This window comes from Chelonoidis abingdonii, chromosome 1 (assembly GCF_003597395.2).
Source record: "Chelonoidis abingdonii isolate Lonesome George chromosome 1, CheloAbing_2.0, whole genome shotgun sequence".
Lineage (NCBI taxonomy): Eukaryota > Metazoa > Chordata > Testudines > Testudinidae > Chelonoidis > Chelonoidis abingdonii.
Window position 1 is genome coordinate 260,190,530 of NC_133769.1, and position 14,419 is coordinate 260,204,948.

General features: G+C 41.5%; 1 protein-coding gene across 3 annotated transcripts in view; it reads right to left on the bottom strand.

Moving 5' to 3' along the window:
* The window catches only part of ATP11A (ATPase phospholipid transporting 11A), a 277,946-nt gene that overhangs the window by 41,467 nt on the left and 222,060 nt on the right, over positions 1 to 14,419 (bottom strand). For all 3 annotated transcript variants that reach the window (XM_032791846.2, XM_075061482.1, XM_075061483.1), the window contains exons 13-18: positions 14,080 to 14,253; positions 9,892 to 10,055; positions 9,507 to 9,578; positions 7,909 to 7,982; positions 7,519 to 7,622; positions 2,962 to 3,143 (exon numbers count right to left, since the gene is read on the bottom strand). In XM_032791846.2, coding sequence (XP_032647737.1) covers positions 2,962 to 3,143; positions 7,519 to 7,622; positions 7,909 to 7,982; positions 9,507 to 9,578; positions 9,892 to 10,055; positions 14,080 to 14,253 — 770 coding nt within the window. The remainder of the gene's footprint in view (positions 1 to 2,961; positions 3,144 to 7,518; positions 7,623 to 7,908; positions 7,983 to 9,506; positions 9,579 to 9,891; positions 10,056 to 14,079; positions 14,254 to 14,419) is intronic.

Genomic DNA, 14,419 nt, shown 5'->3' on the forward strand with positions numbered 1-14,419 from the left:
TGTTGTAGAGCTGTACAGAGAGAGAGGGCTTTGCATTGGAAGATACCAAGCAGCTTGATTGCCCAGCTTGAAGAGAATGAATCACTCTAAGGAGCCAGGTTCCTTGTTCCCCACTGAGGTCTGCGAGAGAAGCTGAAAGCAGCTAGCGCCCATGGACTCCACTAACCCTGATCAAACTGAAGTTCCCCATTGGTGGAGCTCGAGACAGTTGGAGTTGGGAATGGAACTAACTGAAGAGGGGTGGAGACATGAGAAGAACAGGAGGACGTGAGAGACAGAGACATGAATTGGTGATAGTGAGCTGAGAAGAGAGAGACCCTACTGTGTGAGTGGGGATGGGGCCCAGGCGGGAGCCCACAGAGGAATTCAGATTAAAGTGGCTTCCTCATTCCCTAGTGCCAGACGGGGCGAAATGAACTGATGGATCATACCGTGCCGAACTCCTCACTGGCCTTGCGTCAGCCGAGCGCGATGCTGAGAGTGAAGGCGGCTTGCCCACGCGAATGGTGAGCGGTGCCGACGCGGCCCGTCACGAGCTGACGTCAGAGCGGGAGCGACGTCCCAGGATGCCGGCGCGGCGACGGAAGTGGACCCATCAGAAAGCGCGGTGACGCGGACCATCCCCCTGAGTGTACCAGGAGGCAGACGGCCTGCGGTAAAGAGGAAGGGCGGCCCTGGAAGCGAATGGCATGGCGCATGTGCCACGAGGGGCACGAGGCCGGTGCCCCCGACCCCCTGACAGCGTGCGTGCGCCCTGAGCCCCCGGACGGGGTCCAGGTCAAGGGCCAAGAGTCTTCTTTGTTCGCCGCCTTGCAATACACGTATCTCCGGCGTTGAAGCAAAGTTAGCTCGACACGGCCGGGTGCGGGAGCTTCCAGGCGCCGGACTCGACACGGCCCATGGGGCTTGGAGTCAAGGGGCCGGTTTAGGCGGCGCGCGCAACCGGGCGTGCCGGGCAGTCTGCCTTGTTGCAGTCTCTGCCTGCGGTGCGGCGCGTAGAGGAGCTGGTCCAGGCTGCCGACTCGGACCTTCGGAGAGAGGGAGCGGCGTGGGGCTTCCTTCGCGTCGTTGCGCCCGGTGTCGAGGAACCTTCGCGATGCTGATGTGTCGGTGCCAAGGGGGCGGCGTCATCACTTGCTGGCTAGTACTCGGTGCGGCGAGGTGCTAGTGCCGCTTCCATAGGAGCTGCCGGAGTCTAGCGCCGCTCTTCTTCAGCGTGCTTAATCCTTGCAAATGGGGCACTTCGAAGTAAGTGCGATCCCAAGGCACTTAAGACAGGATCATGGGATTCCTGTCGGCATTGGCCTATTGCAGGCCGAACACTGCTTAAAGCCCGGCGAGCCAGGCATGGCTACGTAACCGGGCGCGGGGTAGGGGAAGCCCCAGGCCCCGCGAAACTGTTACTAACAAAAACACTAACAACTATAACGTTAAACTGTCAATAACTAATTAACTAGTAAAACAGAACGATAAGTAACAAAGAACCAAAAAACGAGGCGATCTAGGAAAATGCGGAGGTCAGGTAAACTGCACTCCACTGTTCCAAGACGACACGGCGTAAAAGAACTGAAGTGGCGGTCGGCTGGGATTTGCGGCCCATGGTGGCGCCGCGGGCGCCACTCCAGGGGGCGCCCAGCCGACCCGCTGAGCGTTGCTAGGGTAAAAGTTTCTCCGACGGCTGTGCACGCGGCGCGCACACACCTAAATGGAATGGATATGAGCAATCACTCGAAGAAGAATAAAAGGTTTCCATAACACTAACAGTATTTCAGTAAAAGGTTTTAGACACAAGAAGTTTCTAATGTGATGAAAATCATAGCTGGGAATCTGAAAATACTTAAAGACAAAGATCAGCATGTTATAAGTAATGTGTCTTGCCATTTTCAAGCTACTCAAAGGTTTCTGCTTTCATCTTTATTACTTTAAGAATAGGATGTTTCATCTCACCAGATCCAGGGCACGTACAGACACAAAACACATCCAGTATCTTCAATTAGTTGTGTTAAAAAAATAAAATATCTAAGTTGCTGGGTGATAAAAATCAGACACACACATGTCCCTCACAGCACCCAGTAAGTGTATCTTTTGCTCCCCTCACAAACCCTAAAGATTCTCCCTTCATTTCCTCAGACTTCCCATCTGAAAGACTTGCTTCTCCATGATCTTCCCTCTAGCAGATGAAGGGTACACAGGAATACCACTGAGCCCCGTTACACATCAGTGCTGTCCCCAAAAGTGTGAGATTCGCTTTTTTGTTCCCCTGGGGCTCCACAGTCATCATAGCCAGAACTAGTGACAAATGAAGAAGTCGAAGCAATGTCTTCCGAGCAGACCTAATCTTGCTGAGTTTTGTATGCGCTTTTCTGCATGGAGTGAGATTTTATATAAACTCTATTAAAAGGAAATTAAAAGAATATTATTATTGCAAAGCTAAGCACTCCAAACTCAGGAAATGCCAGAATTAAGGTAGATCATGCAACCTTAATCATGGTCTATGTGAGAATATATAGTACAGTATGATTAACAATTCTAGGAATATGCTGACTTTGATATAAACCAAAATGTTCATTACCATTTGTGACTCAAATAAAATGAGTATAGAGATATTTGGGTAATATTCAGGACATGTTAGTCTTCAAAGTTTTATTTTAGTATGGTGTCTATGACTGAAAGAAATAAGCCATACTTAACATTTTTATTTGTAGTAGATCCTAGTCAGAAACATAGTAGTAAAAGTAATAATTTGCAACACATTATCTGAAAATACTGATTTCTGTGTACTTATTATGCATAACTGAGAATGTAGTTAGCTAATTTGTAAGAGATTGATACAAATAAAGAGATTTGTGCCTAATACAAAAAAGGAGGTATAATTATTGCACATCTGGTTCAATGCCTCTGATAATAGGCACATCTTCCCATTTATCACATCATTCAACACAGTCAAAACAACATACTTACTGGTCCTCAACAGCTGTAGCACCAAGCAAAATAAGATCTTTCTCTATCTGTTCATATGCCTCTGCCAGTTTCTTTTCCTGATCATGAAGGGCTAGCTTTGCATTCTGAAGCAGTTTGCACACACTATCATACTCTTTGCGTGTGAACTTTTTATATGCAACACACAGTGTTCGCAGTCCCTCCTAAAAAATATGATAAAAACAAAGAACAATATTTATAGTATAAAAGTCTTAAACACCATTAAGAAAATTTCTGAAAACAGAAGCAATTAATATAATCTAATATTTATGATTAATGTGAACAGTCCCTTTTTGGTTCCTCAATATCTGTTTAGGGCTCTATTATAACATTTGAAGATGACTGAAGGTGCTTGATACATTACAGGGAGAGGTAATTTTAGTCTGAGGAATAAGTAGGCGGGAACAATCAGCAGTTAAGAGTAGGCGGATTGCAAAGTACAAGGTGGAGAGGGTCAAGAAGATAAGTAACATGCGTAGGCAGGAGTTCTCTCAAGCTTTCAGTGACAAAAGTTTTTAACTTTACACAGAAAGAGACAAAGAACCAATTAAGGGACATGGTAAAAATAGCAAGAAAAGTTAATTACAGTTGTAGATTGCTGGACAGTCTGAGAGTTGAAGAGAGAAATAAGGAAGTGCCAAAAAACCGCCAAAATTTCCAGTTAGAGAGATGGGGAGGACAGTGGAGTTATCAATGGAAACAGAGAAAGATTGGAAGTGTTGAGGGAATGATGAAAAATTCAGTTTTTGCCATACTTAATTTAAAATAAGTACTATGACATTCAAGAGAAGATATCAGGATGAGAGGTAAAAATATATGAACCTAGACGAAGGGGTGAGGTCTGGAATAAACAGATAGATCTGACAAGACATCAGCACAGAGATGATAAGACATCATAGGAGTCAACAAGATCACTGAGAGAGTAAGTGTAGAAGGAGAAAAGGAGGGAACCTATGGCAGATTCTGGTCAACACTTATAGAAATGGAGAAGGGAAGATGATCCTCTGAAAAAAAAACAGTGAGGCAGGAGACCCAAGAAAGGAAAGAATAACAGAAGCCCATGTTAGAGAGGGTAGTGATCACAGAGTGAAAAGGCAGGAGAGAGAGTGCGAGAGCATTCCATTTTTATTTCAATTCAATATTGGAACTTGAAAAGAGCCCTGCTGCAATGCCATAGCTGAATTTCAGGACTAGCAGTAAAGCATTTCACTGTGTGTAAATATCATGCATTCACTTTCACACTGCACTACTGCAGGGGTTGAGTACTACTATATTTTTGTAATGGCTTGTGGCTTCTACTGCTGATGAATAGTACTGTAAGCATCCCGATGACTGCCCACAACACCTAGATCAATGGTTCTCAACTGCAGGTCTGTAGTCCCCTGGGGGATCGAGAGGCAGTTTCAGGGGGTCCATGAAGCAAAGCTGGCATTAGACTGACCGAGGCCTACGGCTGAAGCTTGGAGCCCTGAGTCCTGGCACCCACTGAGGTGGAAGTTCTGAACCCCCCTGGCTCAGCAGCGGAAGCCCAGAGCTCTGAGGTCTCCCTCTGCCCCCAGCTGGGCCTTGGAGTTTTTGCATGTTGGTGGGGTCCTCCGAAAGAAAAAGGTTGAGAACCCTGACCTAGATCATATCCTTCCACTCGCTGAAATAGCAGAGCACAGTGCCAAGGATAAAAACAAGCAACAATCACCAAAAATGAGTTGGAAATTTTAAGGCAACAGGATTTCACTTGATCACCAACACTTCCAGACTTGAGATATGGATATTGCTCTCCACAGAACAGTACTGCAAGAGTAGTAATTATCATACTCCTAGTAATTTGGTGTTTCCACTTTCTATTTTGATCATGACCAGGAAGCACAGATTTGAGTATATTAATTTGGTCTGGATTACTTCAGATTTGATCTGAACTGGTTTACATACCCTTAGAAACAATAGTGCTATTTATGACAAACTATCATTGTAAGTTACCTTTGTACTGTTAAATAGTACCTTTAATGTAACCTGAACACTTAAAGGAATTTCCCATGAATCTAACTGACAAATAAATATAAACAAGTCTCTTACAGTTTGATAGGCATTACCGGACGATTCTGCTCTATAACATAACCTACCTCTGTTACCATTTTGGCTTTATATATTTTAATCCATGAGTAGAATTTACTGAAACAGAAGGTAGGTAGCCTATGTATAAATAAGAAGGGCAATGTGCTCTTTTTTAATTATGACCATAAGGAGCCACGAGGAACAAAGCCAAGAATGTTTATTAATAAAGTGATTAACTCATCTGAGCCAGTGCCCAGAACCCAGTTGTCAAAGATGACTGAATTCAGTTTTTAAAGAGGAAACAACATTTTTCCATTTTTGGAAGGGAACATATACATAAGAGGATGAAATTCCTCCCTGTGAAGATGATCAGAACAAGGCCAATGCATTAAATGCCACATAACCCATGTACAGGTCTTGATGCTGGCTCTCTGCACAAAGGTGAATTTTACCTAAAAATGAACATAATGCATAAACAGAAGAAAATGAATTTTATTTTTTTTGCTTTGTTAGATCAACAGAATCGTCTTTTTTGGACAGAAGAGCAAGTCAGTTAATTGGAAATGGAAGGACCGCAGGTCTTGCCCTTGGTGTTACTGTACTTTGCTTTAGTAAATCAGAAAATCCTAGCTCCTAATCTGAATGTTTTAGGCTAATCTTCCCCTGGTTAAAGCCTGGACAGTTTATGGTTGTAGCGCTTTGCCCATCAACTTAGATTATACATTTGTACCGATCATAGAATCCTCTTTATTTTTGGTACTTTTGGTATTTTGCAATTAACAACTACAATCACCTCTCAATTTAGTTCACCACTTTGAGACAGCACACATTAATAGCCACTGTTTGAAGAAGTTAGCTTGAGATGAGGCTCTAATAATTTTACTCCTTCCAGTCACAACAATTTGGGCAACTAATTTTGAGATTATATTGATAAATTGAACTTGCTTCTTGTAAAAATCTTCCATTTTCCCTAGCAGTATATTGTCCTGGACACAGAATCTGAAGTGTTATTTTAATGTAAGTCAGTAAAGTCTACATGACAAAATGAATAATATAGTTTTAGTAATCTTTCAATAGAGAGGGAAAGGACCAGATCAATATTGAAAACATGATTCAGTTTAACTGTTCCAGTTTAGTTGACTGCTAAGACTAGATTCCAGCAATGACCTTTCATGTTGGTTCAAACTTTTGTACTATGGACTATATTAGAATAAGGAAGCGTTTTATTTCTCAGTTAAATTATGTTGTCAGAGGGAATATATTTTAAGTGGTATTTAATGTTATTATGGAAGATTAATCAAGCAAAATAAAGACAAACCTGCTCTCTACAAAGTTACTTATACACAATCCAAAAAGGACAATCATCAGGACATCTATGAGATACCTATCATTTATCATAGCATGTGAGCCAATTTGCTGCCTGTATGCTCTTGCAGAAGCTGCTATATTTAAGAATTTGTCATAAATGCAATTATCCAGGATGAAGAAATATTGAGGCTGATGGTCTTGATTCTCTCTCAGACTCTTCCAGAATTTGGATGGATATAGTATATTAAATTGCTAATGAAACTGCAAGAGCTTCTTCCACCTCTAAATAACCATCCTCTCACAGGGGAGAAAGCTATTTTATATAGTAAAGCTTAGTAATGTGCTCTGGGAAAGAGTTTTAAAGAGGAAATCCAGCTTTCCTCTAAAACAGCAGATAACATGGATGGACATTTCTTCACTTTCTGTAGTAATACCTGTTTTCAGTCTCAGTATTTGATGCCAATCGATGCTATCTTATTTTAAAAGAGATAATAATTTATTTAAATAGCTTTTGTTGTTTTTTTAATGTCATATGAGACAAGTATTTATAACCCCTAATCCTATCTTTCAAGTAACCAAGTTAGATATTTTCCCCAAAGGAATCAAGCAAGCTCATACTTCCTTTTTAGTGAGCAAAAAATGTATGTTGTTGTATTGCTTCCTCATAACAAGAACATTTACAGCTAAATTATGTTCTAATGGTTTCTCTCTCAGGAGATCTTGTGAAGTAATCTAAAGCCAGTAAAACTATCAGATGCCAATGCTGGAGACTGAAAGTGGGGGTGGGATTTTCAATAGGAGTTTTACCATTGACTTCAGTGGGGAAGAGTTAGGCCAAAGTTCAGCACTTTTTAAAAACCTCACCTCACACTGCTAATTAACTAGTTCTAGATTAGCCTCACCACATAATTAGCTTGTAAATATCCTTCAGAATAGGGGTTCTTAGTGTTTATTAGGCACTGAGGCAAAATCATCCCTCAGAGGAAAGGGTGCAGAGGAGAGAGGGGGCTCACTTTTGTTGGCAGCTACTGCTACAGGGGCTATGATGAAGAGTCATCCTTGCACTCAGAAGGACTGTAGCTGCGTCCAGGTCTGGCACAGCGGTGGAGGCTCCCTGAATCCTCCTCCCCATTTTGGTATACAACGCAGGACCAGGAAATACCATTTAATATTTAATCTTACCACTGCATTGCGCTCAACTCTTGATCGTATTTGGTCTATTTTGCCTTCTGTAACTCTAGGAAATATAGACGAATCTGCTCCCTTACAAAAGAGAAAAATGTCACCTAAAAGAGACAAAATACAAAGTTTAAAATGGTTACAATTTATTTTCTCAACTTTTTTTTAAATCAGGTCAAATATCTTTAGACAGTTTCTTCAGACATACATTGTTCTGAGAGTGCTAATTACCATCTTAAAATTCCAAAGCATCACTGAAAGAGCAGAAAGAGCAAAGCATAAAGAAAAGAACACTCTGGTGAGACCCAGTTGAATTCAAAATCAAGACAAAGATCACAAACCACTAACCCCCTCCCCCAAAAGCAAACCAAATTCAGGACATGATATTTCTACCTGCCACTGATCGAACAATCACACTCATTCGCCTCCTTACAGAATCAAAACTCAACATCTCTAACAATTCAAACCTGAAAGAGAGAAAAAAAAAAAACGTTTTGAAGTAAGCCTGTTTTTTCACATAGCTAAGCTAATCCTAGATAATCATTTGTAAGTTCTGCCACATTGAACAAAGTAAGACGCAGTCAGTTAAGGAAAAATGGGTGAGCCCCCTGGCAACTAGACCAGGAGTTTTGGCTGGATAATGACTGCATGATGGAGTCCAGTATCCAGTCACTGACAGCAGCCAGTACCCAGAGGAAGATGAAAGAAACCCTGTAACACAGGGATATGGAATATACTACCCACAAGGAAAGTTTTCTTCTAGTCCCCAATAGCTAGAGGTTGTCTTATGTCTTGAAGTATGAGGGTTTATAACCGTCAGATGTTTTAGGATTTTTAAAATTTATTATAACACTGAATATTCTTGTTTTCTCCAAAGGGAAATGACACTCCTAACCCGAATAAATCCCCACCCAACACCAATATTCCCCTCTACCTTCTCCATACCATTCATTTAATGTATTTTATCAGGTCCCTTTTTACTATTTTTTTTTATGAAGTAAAGAGTCCCAATTTTTTTTCAATATAAACATATCTTTAACCCAAGTTCTGATCTCTGAAAGGCCCTTCTCCGTAAATATTTTACTCAAGAAAAATGCTCTAATCATTAGACAGACTACATCATATTGTTTTCACTTGTTTAATCAGAGAATTTACTCAGTTCTATGTTATTAGAGTCTGGACTTTAAAAAAAAAAATCTACATAAGGCCACAATACTACTTTTGTTTGAAGTCAATGGTACAAATCTAGCAGGAAACTGAATCAGGCTTATGATTGCAAAATGCAATGAACAGTGGAGTAAGTTCCAAGTATTTTTTAGTACTTCCATACTTCAACTGCCAAATTATTACTGTGCCTCCATTTGCTTACAAATTTAGCTATAAATATCAGAGTCTTATGTTACTTAACAGGAATGAAACCAATGGGGTACTATACAAATATAGATTAACATTTTCAAAAGCACTTAAATCCCACAGAAAGTTAACAGGATGTAAGTGCTTTTGAAAATTTTACTCAAAAAAAGGATCTACAGAATTTATTCTACAGTCCCAGAGAATTTAGCAAACTAGAGTATCCTTTCTGTAAATTACTTGAACCATCTAAATGATTTTCCAGCAGAGAGATAATTCTCCATTAAATTAAATAGGATTGTTTAAAAAAAAAATGGAAACAGATGAAGCCATATTAATTTTTCTATACCATAAAAAGACCATTTTGCCTTGGACTATCTTGTTATACTTTTGCTGTTTTCCCATTTTTCCCATTACATAGTTTCTCAAACTGTCAGAGTAAGTGAAAACAGAAAACAAGAATTCCTGTAAACTGTAACTATCAGTAAAGCATTAACCTTCTTCTACTAAGTGGATTATTATTTCTCACAGTTTTTGGTTTACAAATGAATATACTTAAGGAAAGAAAAAATTGCTGTATACACTATTGATAAAATTCATTTCCTCAGTCCCAACCAGTTTACGTTTCCACAACCACTCACCTCTCAATATCATTTTTTGGATTTAAAATTTCCATAAAGTTGTCCTTCAGCCTTAAATATGTGTAACCAAGCCTGCAAATTTGAATGCAAATTCAGACAAGAAGAGATTACAAGTAATACATTCATAATTACGCAGTTTACCGTGTTGTAAGTACTTAAGAATTAACTTTAGCTTCTGAAATAGAAATACCTTGTTTTGATTTCATTCTTCTCAGCATACAGTAGTAATCCTTAGCCATGATAGTAAACATCACGTTTATATGATTCTGTAAATTTGCCTTTTAATAATATTTCTCTGCTGAAATATATTTTCAGCTTCAATTAACTGAATATCCATATTCAAAATTATTTTGGAGACCTAAAAACTATCAAATTACACACATACCTCTGTATTCCTTCAACTAAAGCAACTTCATCAGGTGATGATGATATATACACACAAGACCTTCCGGACAATTGGGCTCTCTTTAATCCATCTATATTGTCATCCTCTTTCACTTGAACAGTGTGACAAAGACAAAGTGCCTGAAAAAATAGCTCCTCTCTCTCCTAATAAATAAAAAGGAAACTATTGTCGTTATACGGTATTACTCTGAAAAGGGATAAGAAAAATGAAAACAAAAACAAAAGAAAACCTAATCTTCCTTCTAAATTATTCTGTTTTGTAGGAGATTGGAACCACTTATTTGATTTGGGCTTGTACCTAAAACCAATTATGAATATTTTTGATAGGTGATACAGTCTCACATGGTGGCTAATTCTTTACTAGGAATTGGAAGCTAGCCCTACCTGTGACTAATCAAGCTTCCTCCTAAATGATGTCATAAAGCCAGGATCAGGTGACAGCTTGAAGATTATCTGGTCCTCCTAAAAGCCAGCAAGCAGCTCAGGAGAGCAGCAGGGAGTAAGACGATTCCTGTTAAGAATTCTTGGATCAAGGGAAATAGCCTATTTCATATGCAACTCTCAGACAGAAGTGTAATCTTAAAAGGAGCAGGACGGATAGGTGCAGGTTGCAGGAAGGTTCCTGCGGGAGTCCCTGGGACAGGGGAAGGAACACACATTATATAGGATTCTCAGGGTAAGGGGCTGCAAGCAGCAGGCTAAAGGTAAGGAGAGTAGAGAGAGGCTTGCCCTGATTCTCAGGCAGATGCCTGTGGAATATACTCCTGTAGGGAGTAGACAGGACATGAGTGACATGATAAACTTTCTCTCAGCACCCAGGTCTTTCTGAGGGGTGAGTTTCTGACTGTTCTGTTGCAACTCTGACAGGTGTTTACAGTACAATAGCAGAGCATGTTTTTAGGGGTCTTAAATCTAAGCTGAGAGCCAGAAAAGCATTGGGTCTGGACCTTTGGGCCTGGTCTACACTACGCGTTTAAACCGAACTTAGCAGCGTTAAACCAATTTAACCCTGCACCTGTCCACACAACGAGGCCTTTAACATCGATATAAAGAGCTCTTTAAACCGGTTTCTGTACTCTTCCCTGAGGAGAGGAGTAGCGCTGAAATCGGTATTGCCATGTCGGATTAAGGTTAGTGTGGCCACAAATCGACGGTATTGGCCTCCGGGCGGTATCCCACAGTGCACCACTGTGACCGCTCTGGAAAGCGATCTGAACTCGGATGCATTGGCCAGGTAGACAGGAAAAGCCCTGCGAACATTTGAATTGCATTTCCTGTTTGCCCAAAGTGGAGCTCTGATCAGCATGGGTGGTGATGCAGTCCCAAATCCAAAAGAGCTCCAGCATGGACTGTACGGGAGATAGTGGATCTGACTGATGTATGGGAAGACAAATCTGTTCTATCTGAGCTCCGTTACAGAAGACAAAATGCCAAAGCATTTGAAAAAAATCTCCAGGCTATATGATACAGAGTCCACAGCACAGTGCTGCATGACATGCATAATGGAAAGCCAAAGAATCAAATGGACGCTCATGGAGGGAGGGAGGGGAGGGACTGAGGACTCCAGCTATCCCACAGTCCACAGCAGTCTCCGAAAAGTATTTGCATTTTTGGCTGAGCTCCCAATGCCTGTAGGGTCAAACACATTGTCTGGGGTGATTCAGGGTATATCTCCATTTTACACCCCCTCCCCCGCGTGAAAGAAAAGGGAAAAAAGTCGTTCTTGATTTTTTTGTGACCCTATGCTTACTGCAATGCTGCTCTGGTAGACGCAGTGCTGCGGCACTGAGCAGCAGCATCTCTCCCTCACTTTAACCCGGTGCAGACGTACACTGTAAAAGAGGAGTGATAGCTCCCGTCACATCCGTGAGTGCTCCTGGCTGGCAATACAGGTGAGGTCGTGCTTTGTGTATTTGCGCCTGGGTGAAAATGAGGAATGATCAGTATTCTCGGCAGATGGTAGCAGACGGCCTGTAATCTGGTCCTCAGTCATTGCAACTGGGTCTTGAACTCCATCAGCCCCCCCCCTTTATGTCTATAGGAAAAGATTTGTACTGCCTGGACTATCATAGCAGCGGGGATGCGTCTCCCCTCATTTTTCTCACTAGAAAGTAAGGTTTTTGTTCATGGCATTTTTTATTAAGTTCACACAACAAATGGGGGGACACTTGCATCGTAAGCCCAGAAGGGTTGGGGGAGAAGGGAAGGAACAGGTGGGTTGGTGCAGGGCACCCCCTAGAATGGCATCAGCCTCATCCATTTCTTGGATGTGACAGAGCGGCTGTGCTCCTCTGGTTCTCTTGATGCACTTTGCTCCTTAAGTAACTTGCCCCATTTCAGGGCAGTGACTGACTCTTAATTTTTAGATAAAACAAAAGGAGGGAATGATTCCGGGAGATCCATTCCATTTTTGTCTTGCGCCCCAGCCAACTTCAGCGAAGGCCATGCCAGGAACCCATGATCAAACAAGCAGCAGATGGTACAAATGGATATAACCATCTCTGCTACATGCAAAAGGCCAAAGTGAATGCTGCTGTGTAGCACTGCCAGTGACTGGCATTGGTCAGCGCGAATCCATTACACATACGGTGACGTGAAAGCCAAACGGGCTTCATGGTTGCCATGCATGGTGTCTCCCAGGAAAGAGTCCAGGGAAAAAGGGCGCAAAAGATTGCTGCCGGTTGCTCTTCATGGAGGAAGGAATTAGTGGATGACATTTACCCAGAATCACCGTGACACTGTTTTTTTGCAATCATCATGCACTGGGATTCCTCATCCAGAATTCCAATGGGCGGGGGAGACTGTGGGAACTATGGGATTGCTACGGGATAGCTACCCACAGTGCAACGCTCCAGAAATCGACGCTAGCCTCGATACATGGACGCACACCGCCGAATTATTGTGCTTTGTGTGGCCACGTGCACTCGACTTTATACAATCTATTTTACAAAACCGGTCTATGTAAAATCGGAATAATTCTGTAGTGTAGACGTACCCTCAGTGTTGTCAGATGGGTGTGTAGACTTCAGCGTCCTGCATAGCTTGCAACAGCCCCTTGCTGGTTGCTCATACAAGGGATGCTTTGGTAGGGGATTTTGGGAGCTGGGGCTAAATCTTTAAAGTCAGTTGCAGGGATTGACTAAAGACAGCCTCTCTTTATGTATCTTAGGCCTCTCTGAGAGCAGCTTGGGAACCACACCAAAGAGGTAACTGCTAGTTCCTGGGCAGTTGGTTGGGGTTCTGTTTTATCCCAATGAAGGTTGCTAAGTTAAGCCAAAGAAGAATTGCAGCCTGTGCTCTAATTACACTTTGGAGTCTGTCCCTTTTTTCTGCAAAGGAAAAACTGCAACTGTGCAGAGAATTGAGTCACCCAGAAAAAAGCTTCACAACCAACAGTGAGATCACAACTTCAAGGATAAAAACCTCTAGGCTACAGAATTACAGCAAATAAAACTTAAAAAGGCACCATTTTGCACTATTTTAAATTTATGAAGGCTATATAATATGCGCTTAGCACCCATTTTTCCCTTTTATCATAGTTTTTGTCTTATACTATCATGACAGATTTCTACTTTAATCAGTCAACTAACTTATTATAGATGTTTAGCTATTAACTTGGTAAAGTTTCATATTTTAGTTTTCATTTAATGATATTTTACAATTTTATAAAGTGGATTCTCTTGGACATTTCTTGGTAAGCAAATAAATCCCTTAGGGCTTGTCTACATTTACATTTTATAGTCCTTTACCTTGCTGGCTCGGGGGGTGAAAAATCACCCCCCTTAGCACAGCAAGTCTGAGCGCTTTAAAGCACTAGTGTGGACAGGCTCCGAGTGCTGGGAGCCATGCTTCCAGAGCTCGAAGCTAATTCCCTCAGGGAGGGATTACCAGGAGAGCTGAGAGATTTCTCTCCCAGTGCTCACGCGCAACCACACTCGCACTTTAAAGTGCTGCCGGGGGAGTGTTCCCCCTGCAGTACTTTGAAGTTTCCAGTGTAAACACACCCTTAGACTAAACTACAAGAGGAAAATATTTATGCTGTGATACATTTCCACCAGAAACTACTTAGTCTACTAAAATCTCTGGGACATTATATTTATAGCTTTCTTTCCAACATAAAGATCAGTTCATTTTCATATATTTTTTTTTTTTTAAGGAAGCATCGTACTTTCCCGCTTCCTCCTGGAGAAGAGTCGATCATATCAATGCCTGTACAATCATGGAGGATTTGCCCATTACAGATGACATGAGGTATATAAACATGCCCTTCAATGCAGCATTCTATGAATTCCATATTGTTCTCAGTTAACGTTCCCGTTTTATCTGTGAAGACATACTCAACCTGAAAAGAAATAAATTAATTAAAGAGAACTGAATATATTGTCAGACACTGAGAATGTCTCTGTTCATAACTCAAGTTGTATAATTTTCAAGCTCTTAGCTGCTGGTCCTCAACAAAGAAGAACACAATAGCGTCCTCTGGGGTGTCAACTTTTGTCAAATACAGG